Below are 17678 nucleotides of genomic sequence, written 5' to 3' on the forward strand. Positions count from 1 at the left end.
CACAGTGTAGTGTTTCCTACTTTATGGATGAGTATACTGTTTGCTGCAGAGGAAAGTAAAAGAAGAAACCAGACCGACTGTGTGAACATTTGAAAACCTGCTGAACTTCTCTGTTATTTTAACCAATACATTTTGTATTTCTTTTTATTATAACAAATGTATTAACCAGACAAGAAAAGAACTGAATGTCAATTTTTAAAACAAGGTCCATAGTTAAAAAGAAAAACCAGGTAAGGAAAATAAGAAGGAAAGTAAGAATTAGGACAGTTTATTTTCAGTTTAACTACAGCTCTTACATTTGTAACATGATTAAAACTTTTTTTCATTTATAACAAGAGTCTCTTTATTTTTTTACAAAACAATTGCTGCAAAATTCAAAGAGTTTTTTTTTTGTTTTTAATAACTTGTATGAAATAAGCCAGTGATAGAAAATATATACACAGGGCATAAGGCAAAAAATGGAAATACTATATCAAAACACTGGGAAGAAAGAAATCTGTAAATTGTGTATTATTAAGGCTAAAATAAGTTATCCATTCCCATCAGGTAATTTATTTAGCAAGTCGGTTTTTGTGTTTTTGTGAAAGCGCCTAAAGCAAAAATTGCCAGACAAAAAAAAATTGTATTTTACCTGTAATTTTCAAAATATGCATTAATGTAACTATTCTGTGTTTTTGTTGTTCTTGTGTTTTGTTTGGTTTTTTTGCATCAAAGGGTTTGTAAGTATCTGTTATTTCAATAAAGAAACATTTAAACAAAGGCCTGAACTCTTTTTAGTTTCGTTTTTCTTATTGATACTAACAGAGGGGTTCATTAGCTGCTTACTTTCAGTCTAAAACAGATGCAGTTAGTAGAATATAAAAATAAAATAAACTATTTTTTGATATATGAAGTGTTCTTTTAGCCATATTTTACATAAAAACTTCTGATTTCTCACTGCGTCTGTGACTTGGCATTTGTAGCAAACAGCTTAGCGTGCATTTTCTTCTAATCCCAGGGTAACAGCTGCAGAAAGTTTGATGGAACCAAACCTCGTTGTCCGTGAAGATCTCCCTGAAGTTGAAATGAAAGTTTAGCTTCTGTACAGACATCAGTATGAAAACTAAACACCAGTCACTGCGTTGTAAATGCAGGGATGATGCTTACATAGTAAAACCCATCTTGATCCATGTCACCTAAAACATATATGATATCTCCCGAACGAAAGCCGAGTTCGGCCTGTAAGACAGAGAAAGTCAAAACCAGTTTGTGTAAAACAGTAGATTAACAGTAGACTTAAACAGTAGATTAATCTTGATATTTTAAATATATAATATATGGTAATGTTACTTTACGGTGCTTACTTCACTGTCCATGTTGGGTGAGCTTTCCCATGGATCATAGTCAAATAAGGCTACCATTCGTCGAACAACCCCACTGTCAGGGATACTGGTGACATCGCTCAGGTCTGGTGTTAGAGACATGCCTGCAGTACAGAAAGCAAACATCCCAATGAAGCTTTCATGCTAACATAGGGGATAAACAAACACTCCCCGTAGTGACAGTGGTAGTGTCATATTTTTACAATTAGTAAATTTTGCATTCACATTTCTAAGCGACATGCGTGATCATTTTATTCACTGTTGTCCTAATATCTGTTGTAAACTTCCTGTAGGGAGGAGCTCATTGCAAACATCCTCTCACAGATAATCTCTGAACAATCGGAGACTCATTTGTTCGGCCTCATTCCAAATTATGCTACAATAATTGTTTTTCAATTATTTCAGTCTGTTTTGCCAACGTGTTACAGTAAACAGGCTAATACCTGTGTGGTCCACGGGGAGGAATCCCTGCTGCATGAGTAGATGCTTCAGATACTCATCATCCACTGGGATCTCAGCCACCATATTACTTGGCACATATCCAGAAAGCCCGCCAGACTCACCATGATAAAACCCATCTGCGTCTTTGTCTCCAGTAACCTAAAAAAGACCCAGCACCAGCAGTTACTTTTATAACTTTAGGCTTGGTTTCTGAATAAAAGCCTGTATTTATTGCATACATGTATTTGTCTGTATTTATATGATGCAGCAGCAGACAGATTCAGAGAAAAAAGGCGGTAAATCACATCAATCAGATGAAAAAGGTGACAGGAAATGAAGAAAAAAAAGCTCCTGTCTTCTTACACATTTAACTGTCGTGACTCCAGCACAAACAGGAAACACTATAGGTTCTTTCAAAGAACATTTTGAACTGATGAAGAGATGAAACGCAACTCAAACACAGAGAAGCGCTTCGGTGTACCACTGTACAAAGTGCATGAAATTACACTGAATCTTACCTTGATGATCTGGCCTGGCACAAAGGGCAGCTCTTCTGCAGCTGTCTCGTGGTTTGGAGACATGGCAGCCGGGTTGTACGGGTAAAGTGCAACAAAGAGCCGGACGGTGGGTATGGACACTTGGCTCGCAGTTTCCAGCTCCCAGTCCCTGAGATCCTCCGGAGTAGCGATCCTTACTTCATCTGGGTATATCAAAACATCCAACTCGAGCCTTGTCTCCATTTACAGCAAAGTGAGTGCTCGACTGTCCACCTGGCAGACAGATGGCCACTGTAGACAGCAGACCTCTCCTTAGCCTCAACCTAATGTGAGGTAACTAAGCTAAGCACAAGGAACAGTAATCCTCTTTGAAGCAAGTAGATAGATTCATTAGTTCAGCACTGCCAAACTGCACTGTGTGCAAAGTAATGGGAGCACAAGATGAAATAACTAGTTTTAATGCAGATATTTGAAAAGCAAAAATGCTTCCAAATATACTTGAAAGGAGAAATAGAAAAGTAGAGAAAAGTGACCTTTTTAAAAAATATTTCTCAATGACACATAGATACATTTAACTGTAGCTCTGTTCGTAATATTTATTTTCTTTTATACACTTTCTTTCGCATTGGTCCTCGTCTCATAGGCCTCGCCAGAGGTACTGGTGAGTTTTATCTGGTTGCTCTGGTTTTCTTCTGAAGTGTTGCAACTTATTTTATTTAAGTAAAACAATGGTTCTGGTTGGAGAACAAAGCCCTTTATCAGTGTCAGTGTGAATACTTCAGTGTGGCTGGTTGTGTACAGTGTAGAGTGTATAGTGTACATGAGGCTCTGCTTCCTTAAACTATCAAGCCTTGCTCAATTAAGGAAGTAGTCTTGTTTTCTTGTTTCGTCTTATTGCTCCTCCTCCTCCTGACATGACCCAGTTTTACATCACTGAAAGTCGACACTTCCTGTCTTCACCTGTGGCCAAGTCAGCAGGTGATAATCTCCTCCATCAGAGGAGATTATCAATCATCTGTGCGTTTGTTGAAAAATGGTAAGGCACAAACTGAAAACACATCTGAGCCATTGCTGCTGTTTACTCTTCCAACCATTAACTGGCGCTATGCTGTTTGAATAACTGAAAGTTCTATCTGAGGAAGTTGAGGCTGAGTAGCTTCAGGTGTTGTTGATTTTATTCACTTCATTAATTTTGCTCAGTTTTTGTTTTTTTGTTTGTGTATATTTTGGACTTTGTGAAATGTTTTTCTGTAAAGACTGAAGAATATTATCTTTCTTTAACTGCCACTATTCATTACTTTAGCTTACTCAGCCCTCATTTTCCCATTATTCCCCATCTGATTTACTTTGTCTCACCTTTATTTGACAGGACAGTGTAGAAAGTAAACAGGAATGAAGCGAGAGAGAGGGAGAAACGCAAGAAATGGTCTCGGATGGACTCAAACCTCAGCATTTGGGTTTGCAGCTCAACCAGATGAGCTAAACTGGTGCCCAATTATGTTTCAATTTTACTGCTGAGAGACAAAATCTGTGTTTTAATGTTGATGATTAAAAGAAGAACGAGTGAACATGTGCACTCACTGCTTTTTGTTCCCTTCAGTTGTTAGTTAGGCTTTTCAAAAGTCAGTTTTCATTCAAGCAGTTATTTGTTCTCACATGCCCTCATTATTATTTTGCTCTTTTGGATCATTTTGTTCTTAAATTATGAGCCAAGCAGGCTTTCCAATTAGCATCTTTGATTATTTTGAGTTAAATGATTCAGGTTCTGTTACTTGCTTCCAGAAGATTATGTAATTAGTTTGTCTGTTTATCTTTTTGCTAGCATGATCAGCTAAGGAAAAGCCACAGACAGTTTTAGATTAAATCTTTACCAGAGATAAAGCTAGCCCTAACATAGATTCTTTCCCCCATAAGAAATAGATCATAACTTGACAAATACACATGAAACTGAAATAAGAAATGTTGGTAGACATCACCTTCTTGTTATCAAGAAATCATCAAAAACAAATCTGGACCCAGGGACCGGGTTGACTGTTGGTGATATGTGGCAGAATCTTGTTTTCTTAACTAACAAAAGAACCATTTTTAATAATTATTAATCAGAAAAATCTAGATGGAGGTGTAAAGCAGGTTCAGGGAGTTGGTGCAGTCTACTCAGTATAAATCAGCATATCAACATTTAAAGTTTAAATGATTAAACCTTTACCACACCCCACTACTCTGCAGAGGGTATGTATGATTAGTAGGTTTCATTTTTGATTTGGTTTGGATTATTTTTGCATTTTCACTAGAATACTACTATTTTTCTTGCATTTATGAAATCATGTAACTATAATAATGAAATTTGTTTGCTTTTGTTCTCATTAGACATCCTAATAGATGGAAAAATATCTATATGGGCCAAGTTGGTGTAGCTCTAAAGATATAAATAAATAAATAAGGAAGGAAGGAAGGAAAATATATGGAAGCCCAAGATTAGGTCAGTTTTGTATTAAATTTTGATTAAAGCTCATTGTTTGTATAACAAAAAAAATATCTACTATTGAATAAAAATGTAAAAGAAAAAAACCCCAACTTGCTAACATCATTTAGTTCATTTAGCCAAACTGACCACTCACCCCTGGAGGGGGGCACATGGGTCCATATGTGGCTCCAAAGTCACAGGCTTGAGACCTCTTAAAGGATTTAATAAAGCAGGTTCCAAAAATTACTCTTGGTTTCAATGAGCAACAAACTGAAAACATTTCTCTTTCTCACTTGTTCTCTTATCATTTTTTATGTTTGCCCAGAAGAGGGAGCTGTTGCATGTTGCAAAGTCTAATAAAGAGTCTGCCGTAAAATTACTCTAACAAATTCATGTGACATCAAAGTTTTAGATACATATTGATTTATAGGTACATACACAGACACCTATACTAAGAACTGCTGTTCTTATAAATGCATATCACTCTAAATTGCATATAAATGTACTTAAAGCATCTGAATAACTATTGAGAGTCAGATTTTTTTCCCCCCTCTGGTATTCATGTATATCCTTTAATAACTCTTGTAATTCAGTAATTGAAAAGCCCTCACTACAGTTGTATATGTTTTAAGTCTTTCAAAAATGTTTCACCTCATACTTGCTTACATACAATTTGGGCCATTTATTTATTACACTTCTTTATAATTATTCTAATAATTTTTGTATAAAAAACTTATACTTGAGTATAATATCAAGAGAACTATTCTTTTCTTCAAGTGTGGAGAGCTTGCTGTAATTAAAATTATAATTTTGGCAAGTCACTCTTTATTTTGTTAATACTTTTACCAGTGTAGCAAAATACAACAATTTAGTGCATTTTATATGAAAACTGAGTGTGTGTTCACAATACTCCTTTAGGCGTGGACATCTTAGCTGTGTGCTCCAGTCATTTCAGGTGTGACCCAGTCACCTTGATTGGAATCTGATATTGATGTTTGCTGCAAAGCAAGTAAAGGTTAGTAGGCTAGCTGCTGAGTTAGGTCATTAGCAAATGGTAGGGTCAGCACATAAGCTAGGAGAGCTTTAGGGTCAACATTGATTAATTGAGAGAAAAGTTTGATTTTGTCTAATGTGAACATGGTTTTCCTGTTTGTGTAAAAGAGCAAAATCAACTTTCTGCGATATTCTGTCAGAAGTTTTGGATTTAACTCACAAATGAAATAAAATGGAATTGCTTATACTGTTATAATAAGTCAGTACCTTATAACCATAAAACAGAAACAACCAAAGGAGGTGGCATAGTTAACAGGGGTTAGTATTATCATCTCAGAGCAAGAAGGTTCTTGGTTTGAACTTGCCCCCTGGCTTGGGCCTCCCGGTATTTTCCCTGTGCCACCGACCAAAGATACACGGTTAGGTTAGTTAGTGACTGACTATAAATTTGCAGAAGGGTTGGATGTGACTGTAAATTATGTCTGTTTTTCTATGTTTGCCCTGTGTGGGGTGGCAAGGTTTCTTGCCTCTTGGCCTGAGAGCTGGGAGAGACTCCAATCCTAATTTGGTTAAGTTGTTAAGTAAATGTATGGATGAAGGTTATAAAACCTTGAACTTGACCTTTAGCTTTCTCATTAAGCCCTTGCTTTTGCAGCTTTTGATTCAACCTTTGGACAAAAAAAGCCTGTCTCTTGTTAGATTCTGCAAATCTGTTTGTATTATTATCATTTTTCTCTATATATCTAGCTCCACTGGCTAACTCAGACCTAATCTCCATCTTTACAAGTACAGATTAATTCAAGATGAAAAGTTGTAACAGCATTTTGAGAGAAGGATGTCCAACAGAAAAGAATGTGTAAAAATTTTAAAACACTTTTACAAATAAAACTACCAAAAACTAGTAGGTTAAGAGAATGTTGTTAAACTGCTATGCTTGTAGTACAGAGATGGTGCATCTTTTCTATATTGTCGAAAAAAATACTATCAGGTGAATATTATTAAAGTCATATATTTGTTTTAATTTGGAAAAAAGCTGCATAGACCAAAAGAGAAGAGAGACATATAAAGGCAAACCACCACTAGTTGTACTGGTGTGGTTTTAAAATCATCTACATTAATAAATGCCAACTACAACAACAAAAAAATGTTTTAAGGGTGTAATTGTTACCATAATGGTCAGACCAGTCCAACATAAGGGCATTGTAAAGGGCACGGCATTTCTTGTTTTTCATCAGAAGGGCTGTTCACCTTGTGTTTGTTCACTGCAAGAGCACTCATCATGGCATCATGTTCTCTCACACGTGACAGCTCCCTAATAAGCACTAATCGTGTTTTTACTTACTTGAAATAGCACCCAGTTCTGCACTTGGGCATGTTAGAGGCACAATGGATCACATCTTTTCCACTTCTTCTTCATACCTCCCCTTAATTACAACAGCAGCTCAAATGACACTGCATTACACCTCCTTTATTTAAAGGCACTTTATCATGCTGCCTTGTAGTTGAGTGTAGTTACTGTCCATATTCTACCAGGGTGAGTGCGGTCATGAGGGCATTTGATCCTGTATTAAACATAAATAAGATGAATACTGGAGAGCTTGATATGCTTTTTCCTTTGATTGGAACTTTACAGAGCTTTTTTATGCTTGAATCTCACTCATACTACACTTTGTTGAGGTATTTCCTCTCCTTGGGGGAAGAATTGGCCAGTGAGCAATGTCATCAGTCATTACGATGCTGTGTCATGGTGACCGCCCTCCCTGCCAGACCACAAATGTAATTACACCTACCTACAGTGATAGCTTTACTGATTTATCTTGCCTACAGTTGTCTATTGTGCATCTACAAGCTGCTTTGCAACCCACTTCCACCCCATCTCCTTGTTTTCATGTTGTGTCTGACTGAATAAAAGCAATCTGTTATCAGTGATGCCTGCTTTGTTCTATATGGTGTCTTTCATGTTAAAATACCCTTTTCTTTGAAAGATCTCCTTACTGTGTTTGGAGCTTTGAAATGTGATTATTTGATATATAGTGTAGCTTTCTTGGAAGTTACTGGTTAAATAACAGCACTTTCTAACCAAGCTGGTTAACTTTGGCTGACAACTCGAAATCTTGTCCAAATATGGTAACTTCAGGCTCTGACCATCTTAAACAGCTGGCAAATAAAGGAGGCCAAAATGCTAACTTTAAGGTTTTAAAATGTAAAGTTGAAAATAATAGGGTCATGTGATTATAGTGGATAAATCCATCTTTATAGACAGTCTGTGTTTGGATCAAGCATTTAGTGCAGAGATGGCGAAGTGTGGATGCAGTGTATACATCACAAACCTTTGGAGTTGTAAAACTGACTTAAAAAATAGTGTCTACATAATAATGTTAAAGTCATGTTTGCTGAAATTAAGGCTAACAAGCAAGGCTGTGAACCTGTGTACTCATTGGTTAATGGCTTGTCAATAAATGTAACCTGGATGCCCCACCTTTCTGACACTAAGAATGACCAGAATTTTCAAAATGGACTTAATTTTTTATAAGTATGACCCAAAACAAGTGACTGTGCCAATAAACTCGCTGGAAAAGTGTTTTCTTTGCTTAGTTTAGGGCAAAGGGCTGGGTTTTTTTTGTAGGCTTCTGTTTTGCAGCCAAAGCTATCTCACCCTAGAGGCCTCTAAAAAGAATGCAGTTTAAGGCACTGCAATGACTTCACTTTTCAGTCCCAGAAGCTACACCCATCTTTTATATTGTCTATGCAATACAATGGCCTCAGCTGTGTGATGTCAAGATGCAAGATACAGCTGCACTCCACCCTCTCATCCAAGTATGGTCACTATACTGGATCCGAAACATTAGCATAACAGCACGGAAAATACACAGTCCAAAACCGGTGGGTGATGTCACCGCCGTATGTCCATCATTTATACAGTCTATGCTTTAGGTAGGCCTTTTTGTCGCTCTGCTGGGGACCCCATTTCCCATAATTCATCTATAGCTCACCTTTGCTCCCATCCATCCATCCCCACAGGCCTGGCCCTCTACTTCCCATGTATGGAGTGTTACATCATTGGCACAGACACCCACCTTTCCCAGTGATGACGCAGCCCGGGGAGAGTGGTGTGTGTGTGTGTGTGTGTGTGTGTGTGAGGAGGAGGGGGGAGAAGGAGGAGGAAAGGCAGGGAGGGAGGGAGCGAGGAGAGAGGAGAGGGTGTCCCGTCTGCACGGAGCTCAGACAGACAGCAGGGAACAGCTGCAGCATTAGGTTCGCGTAGGATTTCACTGCATTGCGATTTAAAATTTCAGTCATTTCTTTCCCCAAACTTCAAGTAGAGCAGCTCGACAAAGCAACCAAATATCATCTAAAAAATGGTCGATCGCGAGCAGCTGGTGCAGAAAGCCAGGCTGGCTGAACAGGCTGAGAGATATGATGACATGGCAGCTGCTATGAAATCGGTAAGTCAATTCAAAATAACAGTAAAATACAAAAAAGAAAGATGATAACTGTGGCTTACATGTGCGTGAATATCGTTGTAAAGCTGCTGCGTTTGCGTAAAGGCTCGCCCTGAAATCTCGTCAGCTGTAAAGCTGCGGTTACAACTGGCTCTCGATATTACAGCACTACATCTGGGGGTCATTCTGAAATAACGTTCAGTGTGTTTATTGTCCTGTCGCCAGTTCACTGACAGCTCAGAGGCTTTTTTTTTTTCTGATTCCAGTTCAAATCGGCTCCTCCTTGGGCGGTGCCTTTCTATCGGCCGTGCCGCTCATTGAGGGCGCATTACAATGAAACGCATGCAGGCCCGAGCTTTCACTCGTGGAACGGCTCTACTCTGATACATTTGCTGATTTCCTTTTTTCCTTCCTTTTTTCTCCCCTTCTTTCACCACCACACCTCCCCTTCCTCCATTATGCTGAATTTCTAAGAGCTTCTGCTGCTTGGAACCATGTGAGGTTGTTCGGAAAAAGCCTATCAACTGCTCTTGCCCCCCCTTCTCCTCCTCCTCGTCCTCTTCTCCTCCTCCCACTCCTCCTCCGCCGCCTCCTCTCCTCTCCTCTCTCTTTGTCACATAAATTAAAACAATAAGAATTATGGCGATCATTTTAATGTTTCTACTCGAGGCTTGGAGGATAAATTGGAGCATGATTGCTTTGGACAAAGAAAAAGCTTCCAAAAACTAAACGCTCTCCTCCAAACAAACGTAGGAGGCAGCAGAATCTCTCTAGAATATTCTTTGTCATATTGCAGTGAGTCAGTGTGGTCACATTTGATTACAGGAATTTCCTTCCCTTTTATTACTTTATTTGTCACATATCACCTTCTGTGCATGCTGCTTGTGTGTCAAGGGCTGATATCTGGTAGCATTTTAATGCCATTTTGGGTTAATGACCCTGGTTAATGGTGTAATATTTGATGTGAAGAAGATGACATGCTGGCCTGCCTCACTGTAGCTTTCTCAGCTCTTATTGGATGGTGCTGAGGACAGAGCCTTTGTCTGCCTTTTTCTTTTTTTTTTGTCTCTCTGGCCCCTTAAGAAATTCTGGGAAGTGGATTCAGTTGCAGGTTTAAAAAAAAAAAAACTGCTGTGTCACACCAGCTCATACTGGAACCAGCAGCATCCCGGGAGTCTAAGCACAGCGTCCGTGAGCTCACACACGGATTAAAATCATCCCACACTTTTTAAATGAGGAACATTTTGCCTTATGCGAGATGGGTTGAGCCCCCGTGGAGCGCTTGTCATCGAGGGTTTCTGGTTGCAGGAGGTGGGATGATGTGCGTGCAGGGGAGGGATTCCTTTCTCTTTAAGCAATCTGCCATGTCAGTGCGGTCCAAAGTGGGCCCTTTTGCAGGGGTGTGTACTCTCCCTCTCTAATCGAAGGGAATCCCTCGCCATTGCAGCCAGAGAAGACAAATGATAGGCTGTCACCGTTGTGTTCCTCATGAAAAATGTAGGCGGAAATGTGAATAATTACAAGAAATGCCCTTCAAAAGTTTCCCGAACCAGTGCTGATCGACAGCCCAAAAGACAAAACTGGCACAGAACTTTTTCACAGCTGATCTCATTTTTGCCTAATAAAACATTTAAACGACTGATTGATAACTCTGTATCAACCTCGGTTGTTCTTGTCTTGTTTTATGACCATGTCATCAGCAATGAGGTATTTGTTTTATTTTGTACATATATAATAGTATAACTATACTTCTATATAGTGTACTAGTGTAGTTCCAGTTGGAAGCATCACAATAATTAGAGCAGTGACCTGTTACCTTTCTTTTTACAACAAAACCCCCACACATAGGTTGAGTCATTAGATTAGCAGTAATCTACCTCATTTGACTGTGTCGTGTGTTTTTCATCTGCAGTCTGATGGTATCACTGGGTTTGTGTGACAGTTTTGAACAAGCAGAGCAAAGGCCACTCAATCCCTATGAGTTGAGAGCTTTGCTCTCCATCGCTGTGACATCAGCGAGTCTGCGCCATGTTTGTGCTCCTCTGCCTGAGCAGAGAATGTCAGACCTGCTCAGAAGAAATGTTTGCACAAAACGAAAAGATTTTTGAGTAAAACCTGCAAAACAATTGCAATAAGCTCTTTCTTCTTTTCTTGGTGAAAGGTTATGATAAGCCTAAGCACCATGTTTCATACCGATTATTGATCTGCAAGAGGCCATGTTCCAGCACAAACTACGTTTCCAACACAAAAGCTTCGAGTTACATAACCCAGTCTCTTTGAGGACTGACCGGCCAGCATTCGGATTCATCAAAATCTCAATTTAACAGCCTAACTCAGAGTGATGTCACCGTGTGGCGTTTTAGACAGGTAAAAAGGTCAGTTTCAGTCGGGGAGAAGGTCACTGGGACATGTGAACCGCCTGAGCGGTGATGGTTTTCATTTACAGTGCAGCTGCCCCCGAGTGCTCGTGGGAACATTTTAGCCATCTCCAGTCCTCCTTTCCTCTCCCAACCCCCCACTGCTGCCAACTATCTTGAATATCATTTCTCACTAACTAGCATTAGCTGTCCACGTGGCAGCTGAAGCTACTGGTGCACTAAATGAATGGATTGCCATGGAAACTGGAATTGCACATGACATGTGAAATATTGTTCATCTTCTTTGCTGCGGACGGCCCCGTTAACCCAGGTCATTTCATGCAAAAGAAGCTTGAGTTGTGGCAATTAGGACTGCGACTAACAGCTGTTTTTGTTATTGGTTGATCTCTAGATTGGTTTAGTCTGTAAAATTAAAAATTTCATTGAGTTCTATGCTTTCATTACAAACCAGTAAAGAGCACAAAATAACCCTGTTTTGAGAAGATGCTACCATTAAACAGCAACAGCCTTGTCATTTTTACCAAATCATATTACTGATTTCTTGAGAATTGTTTCTTGGATGAAATTTTCTCGTTTTAACTTTTTTTTTCCCCACAAAGTGAATGTAGTCTGGTGCTGTTATTAAACAGTCCATCTGCTTCTTCTTCTTTTTCTTGTTCTTCCAGGTAACAGAGCTGAACGAAGCCCTGTCCAATGAGGAGAGGAACCTGCTGTCTGTGGCCTACAAGAACGTGGTGGGCGCCCGTCGCTCCTCCTGGAGGGTGATCTCCAGCATTGAGCAGAAGACCTCGGCTGACGGCAATGAGAAAAAGATTGAGATGGTGCGGGCCTACCGGGAGAAGATTGAGAAGGAGCTGGAGGCCGTGTGCCAGGATGTGCTCAACCTCCTGGACAACTTCCTGATCAAGAACTGCAGCGACACGCAGCACGAGAGCAAAGTGTTCTACCTGAAGATGAAGGGCGACTACTACCGATACCTGGCTGAGGTGGCCACAGGAGAGAAGAGGGCCACCGTGGTGGAGTCTTCGGAGAAGGCCTACAACGAGGCTCACGAGATCAGCAAAGAGCACATGCAGCCCACCCACCCCATCCGCCTGGGCTTAGCTCTCAACTACTCTGTGTTTTACTACGAGATTCAAAACGCCCCCGAGCAGGCCTGTCATCTGGCCAAGACCGCCTTCGACGACGCCATCGCTGAGCTCGACACCCTCAACGAGGACTCCTACAAAGACTCCACTCTCATCATGCAGCTGCTCCGAGACAACTTGACACTGTGGACAAGTGACCAGCAGGATGACGAGGGAGGGGAGGGCAACAATTAAAAAGAAACCGCACTTCGAAAAAAAAAAATATGAAGGGCCGGTGGACTTTGGCAGCCGCTTTTGCCGATGATACTACCGCAGCAGCAGTTCTTTATTTTTCCATGTGTTAAAAGAAAAGAATCAAAAGAGAGGTGAGAGTGGAGGTTAAATCTTAGTTTAAATATATATAGAAATATATATACAGTTGAAAGGGGCCTCCGTCTTCTTGATTTTCTCTTTGACATTTGCCAAAACCACTGATATGTCAGTCAATCAGCCTGAAGTGGTTGTTGTTGGATTGAAATGGCAGCCTCACACTGGCGTAGGAACTGAACTTGTTCTGTCAAGATAAGCTGCTTAGTTAGGTTTTTGCGTGATAGAGATGCATTTGAGTCACTTGAGAGAGAAAATGCTTGAATGGGAATGCCTCACAAAACTAGTTTGCATTGGTTCCAGTAGTAGTCTACGTAAGAGAAAGAACCCTGAAAGCCACTGATGCTTTAAACTCACACTAGCAAACAAAGAGAAAGTTTTAAACCAGTCAAGTCCCCCAAATTTTAGAGGTTAAATTAGACGGGAGTGAAAATATCTGAGGATTGGTTAGTTAAATTTAATTCCCCTCGTCCTATTAGTCCGTTTTGTCGCTGGAACCATCGATTCTTTTGGAGGTGAAGATTACTAAAAGGCAGAGACTTAACAAAATAAAATGAAAAAAATGACAAAAAATACAAAATAAAAGCAGCTTCAGAGTTTGTGGTTTACTTCTGTGTTTGTTTTATTAAATGCACTTGCCTACTATACTGTTTCTTCAGTGTAAGATGATGACAACAATAATATCGATTATTCAATATTGTGCATGCCGGTGATGTATTTATATACAGTAGCTTGACTTTATTAACTTATACTGTGGGTGTTAAGTATTCATATGATTGAGAAAAACAGGCTTTGTCTGATGTTGATTTCTAATTTATTTCATTTTGTTATGGTTTTTGATTTGCTATACCAAAATGCTGATCGTAAAAATTGACCTGTAATGGGCGTTGCTATAGTGACATGCAATATGTGTATTTTAATTTGTTAATGAAAGAAAAAAAAAGGAAGCTAAAAACCCACCAGTGATCACCTAATCTTATCAGCTGGTGTTTGTCACATTGAAGTATGATTATGATATATTTTGTTCTTTGAACAGTATTTAAGTACTTTTTTCTGTCATGCTATCCAGTTTTAATAATGGTGAAGTTTCCAAGCTCAATGTTTCTGTTATGAATTCACAGACATGGACCATATTTTATTTCTGACAGTATACATTTTTTTTGTTTGTTTGTTTTTATACTTTTTAGCTGTTCCTGAGTGACAAAATATCTTGAATGTGAGTCATTATGTAGCAGTTGCACAAGAATCGAAATAATAGCTATGATAATAAAAAAAATATGACTAAATTATACATGCACCATTTCCGTGGTGGTCTAGTGTATTGTTGTATCGTCACCCATAAGTAAATTTGTTCTTAAGGAAAACCATTTCATAGGAAAAAATGTTTCACTATTGTTTTGTGGCCTGAGTACAGTACTGGCTTCTTTTTGTGCGTGCCTGTATTGTTTAAGATGCCTCATTTGCAAGTTGACCTTTAATGGGGAAAAAAAAGGATTTTTCTGCCAGTATTTTACTTTCCTGCAAGGATGTGTGAAAGATAATATTTTCCCTTCAGTGTTTTTCTCATTTTCACATGTTTCTGCTGTCTGTACAGCACATGGGTATGAATAATCATCACCAACAGTCACAGGGAGAGCACAGTCAGTTCGCTAGTGTTGGTTATCGATTAGCGACTACACGTCTTCAGAACAAACTTTAAATAAACACTTAGAAGCTGCTTAAGAGGACAGAAAGCTGCTGAACGGGTTTACAGTCACAATGCTGCTAGTTCTTTAGAGTATTAATATATTCACACAGATGGAAGTTTAGTTTTTCCTTAATGCATGGCAGGTTGGGACACCTTTTTTATTTCAGATGTGATGGCTTGAGAGAGAAACCTAAAGCCTTAAGGTCAGTCATACAACCTTGTTCATGTATGCCAGTTATGTCACCATCATGAGTCAGCCTCCATGAGCTCACACTTTATGTCACAGCTGCTTTGATTTATTTTTAACGCAGTTTAAAAGTTGACGGCGCTGAAAGGCTCGCCACTCGAAAAGCATGAAATCCTAATCGGCACAACTGCTCACGTATGTCACCGATATTAAAAAGAGTTCAGTCCTTTGCTTTAATTTTTAAGTGTTGTGTGTGGAAACGAGTAGAAAGGGAATTTTGTCACTTATTTTTGTTTGGATATTTTTGAAAGACTTTCACTCATTGTCAAGAAAACATGCATTGTGTTCCCTTTTTTTAATTTGTTTATTTTCCCAGTGCTTTTGTGATTTTCTTTTTAAGTTTTCATTATTTGGCAGTTGATCTTTGTTTTTGTGACATGAAAACATGCAGAAATTACAGATAAATTACAAATTTGATTAAAAATAAAAGAGCTGAGCTGCTGCAAATTAGTCCGAGTTGGGGGTCAGGAGTTGATTACTGAAAACAGTACAAACTGTATCCTCTGAGGAATTTTTGGTTGCCATCTGTTGCCCATTAAAGTTATTTGTTTATCAGTATTATTCTATATTTTTTATTTTTGTCTGTTACACTCATGCCAAAACCACCACAGCTCATTCTTTTTCATTCTGATACTCAACATTTCTGCTCACACATTAATACAGGAAACCAGTTTGACCTTATATAACCTTTTGTGGGTCACATAACTGGTGCGCATGTGTGTGGTATGTGCAAGTGTTTGCATGCATGTCTCGGTGAGTATGCGTGCACTGTATGCAACTGTGCTGTTCCATGTGCTGAACTTATGAGATGGAGTCTGTATTAGCTGCAGTGCAGAGATGCTGCCAGCACATACAGCTTACTGCAGTATGTCTTACATGAGGCTCTTTTTCAGGCCGCTTTGCTAATCATTAACTAAATTAGGCCATAGATCATAGAATATTTCTTGAAAAGACTAGAGGTTTTATGACCGCAGCAATAAAACAAAATCCTGCATCTAATGTTGGGCAAGGATGGAGAATCACCATCCCTTAGGCTTTTAAATTCACCTGCCTGTTGTATTTTTTGACACCCAAAGGTCGAGTTTATCTGAGCATTTATGCACATCTGTGTATTTCAAACCAAGAGTCAACCCTTACGCTGATTAATGTCGCTGATAAAGCTGCTGGCTCGCCCACCCTCGGACTGCAGCCTCTCGCTGCAGCTTGCTGCACTGAACCTTTCATGAGATGAAATTCTCTGCTTTGAAAGGTCCTCTTCACCAGCCAATAGCTGACAAGCTTACTCTCTGCAGTCACCAATCCCATTCCTGTTGCTAGGGCTATAATAAGTACCCCACTATCAGCCCAGTACCTATTGCATCCTGTAAAAAATGAAAGCTCAGAGCACACAGGAGGCATTAGGATTCAGCACCAACCTATCTTCATGCTAGTGCTTCAATGCACTCACTGCCACGCTTTCAGGGACACCGGTGTCACAGTTGTTGGTAAATGCTGCTGACATTATGCATCCCAAAACACTCTGGGGCCTAGTGATGGACATGTAATTGAATCTCCAGTAGCTACAAATACAATTTAGCACCACTTATGGCAAATTCTTTCAAATCTGAATAAAACTCAATAGTTTTACATGCATATATATACATAAAGTTTTCCATACATACATCCATACATCCATGCATATGTTCATTTAAATTTATGTTCATTTAAATTAGTTATTTACATGAGGTTATAAAGGCCCTATGTACGGGAAACATTTGTTTAACTGTGCCTCACTTCCACATCTACAATAACTGCTCTGTCATTACAGGAAGCATCATTTCCCTGATGAGGCCAGGATGACGATGCAGTTAGGTATCATGGAGCCATCGTTATGCCATCAAAATGTCTTTTAAATCACTGGATCGTTATCATCAACAGAGGGCCACAATTAGATTTCCTGAGACGCTTCTGGTGATACAAAAGAATGTATACCTTTGATGATGGATTAAAAATAAACTTTGGAAGTCATACTTGTAGTGATAGGGGCAGGTTATTTTTGTCCTCTCTGAATTTCACAAGCTCTTTCAAGGTTGTAGAGAAGTAGCTGTCTACACACTTATTTAGATTATGTACGTGATGCATAGAAGAGGAAACTGAAAGTACAGACACTGAATTTAAAGACATTTTATAAATATGTTTATATGTTTTATGGCTAGATGAGGATATTTCACCATTCTCATCTCTTTCCAGCAAATTAAAGAGTTAGCCTAGCGCTATCTTAAAATAACTAAAACCTCCTGCACTGCACTCCCAGTGTGTCCAGTATCTTAGATATTTTTAGTGCATCCTTGTGGTATATGATTGTTTGCCCTGCTCGTGCTGTTGACCATGAAGTTAACACAATACAATGCTTTTATAAGGTGCTTGACCTTATAAAAGTAGGCACGTAAATGCTTTAAACAGGTGATTTTAGCCCTTCTCTAGGTGGTTGCCAGGCAACCTGGTGGCGTTATAATATGTCATTATATTGCAAGTTTTGTGGATGTAAATCAAATGTTACTGTCATGAAATACAAACAATGCAATTCTTTTGTATGTAACAATTTGCAGGTAAATAAATGCTCACACATATTAAACATATTAAACATCACTTTAGCCTGATAATATATATGATATAGATAAGAACCTTGGGTGGCCCAAGACTTACCTGTGTGTCAAGACTGGTTGCTTAATTC

General features: G+C 39.1%; 2 protein-coding genes across 2 annotated transcripts; one reads left to right on the top strand and one right to left on the bottom strand.

Moving 5' to 3' along the window:
• Window positions 1-221: 221 nt before the first annotated feature.
• si:ch211-105f12.2 (RIMS-binding protein 2-like) lies at window positions 222-9588 on the bottom strand. Its single transcript, XM_039598087.1, has 6 exons — window positions 9262-9588; window positions 2321-2590; window positions 1805-1961; window positions 1344-1465; window positions 1147-1218; window positions 222-1053 (listed from the first exon to the last, which is right to left on the bottom strand). The coding sequence occupies exons 2-6, from the start codon at window positions 2540-2542 to the stop codon at window positions 988-990; spliced, it is 639 nt and encodes a 212-aa protein (XP_039454021.1). The 5' UTR covers window positions 2543-2590; window positions 9262-9588; the 3' UTR covers window positions 222-987.
• Window positions 8937-15523, top strand: ywhag2 (3-monooxygenase/tryptophan 5-monooxygenase activation protein, gamma polypeptide 2). The gene is made up of 2 exons (XM_031734943.2): window positions 8937-9202; window positions 12243-15523. Exons 1-2 carry the CDS (start codon window positions 9116-9118, stop codon window positions 12897-12899), a joined length of 744 nt encoding a protein of 247 aa, XP_031590803.1. The 5' UTR covers window positions 8937-9115; the 3' UTR covers window positions 12900-15523.
• Window positions 15524-17678: the final 2155 nt, after the last annotated feature.

Source organism: Oreochromis aureus, linkage group 14 (genome assembly GCF_013358895.1).
Source record: "Oreochromis aureus strain Israel breed Guangdong linkage group 14, ZZ_aureus, whole genome shotgun sequence".
Lineage (NCBI taxonomy): Eukaryota > Metazoa > Chordata > Actinopteri > Cichliformes > Cichlidae > Oreochromis > Oreochromis aureus.

Bases quoted from the DNA above. Each gene is read 5' to 3' on its own strand.
- si:ch211-105f12.2 (XM_039598087.1), bottom strand. From the start codon at position 2,542: ATGGAGACAAGGCTCGAGTTGGATGTTTTGATATACCCAGATGAAGTA. The intron at 1,962-2,320 runs GTAAGATTCAGT...GGTCTTTTTTAG, and splicing joins TGCCAGGCCAGATCATCAAG to GTTACTGGAGACAAAGACGC. The intron at 1,219-1,343 runs GTAAGCACCGTA...TCTGTCTTACAG, and splicing joins CACCCAACATGGACAGTGAA to GCCGAACTCGGCTTTCGTTC.
- ywhag2 (XM_031734943.2), top strand. From the start codon at position 9,116: ATGGTCGATCGCGAGCAGCTGGTGCAGAAAGCCAGGCTGGCTGAACAG. The intron at 9,203-12,242 runs GTAAGTCAATTC...TTGTTCTTCCAG, and splicing joins TGGCAGCTGCTATGAAATCG to GTAACAGAGCTGAACGAAGC.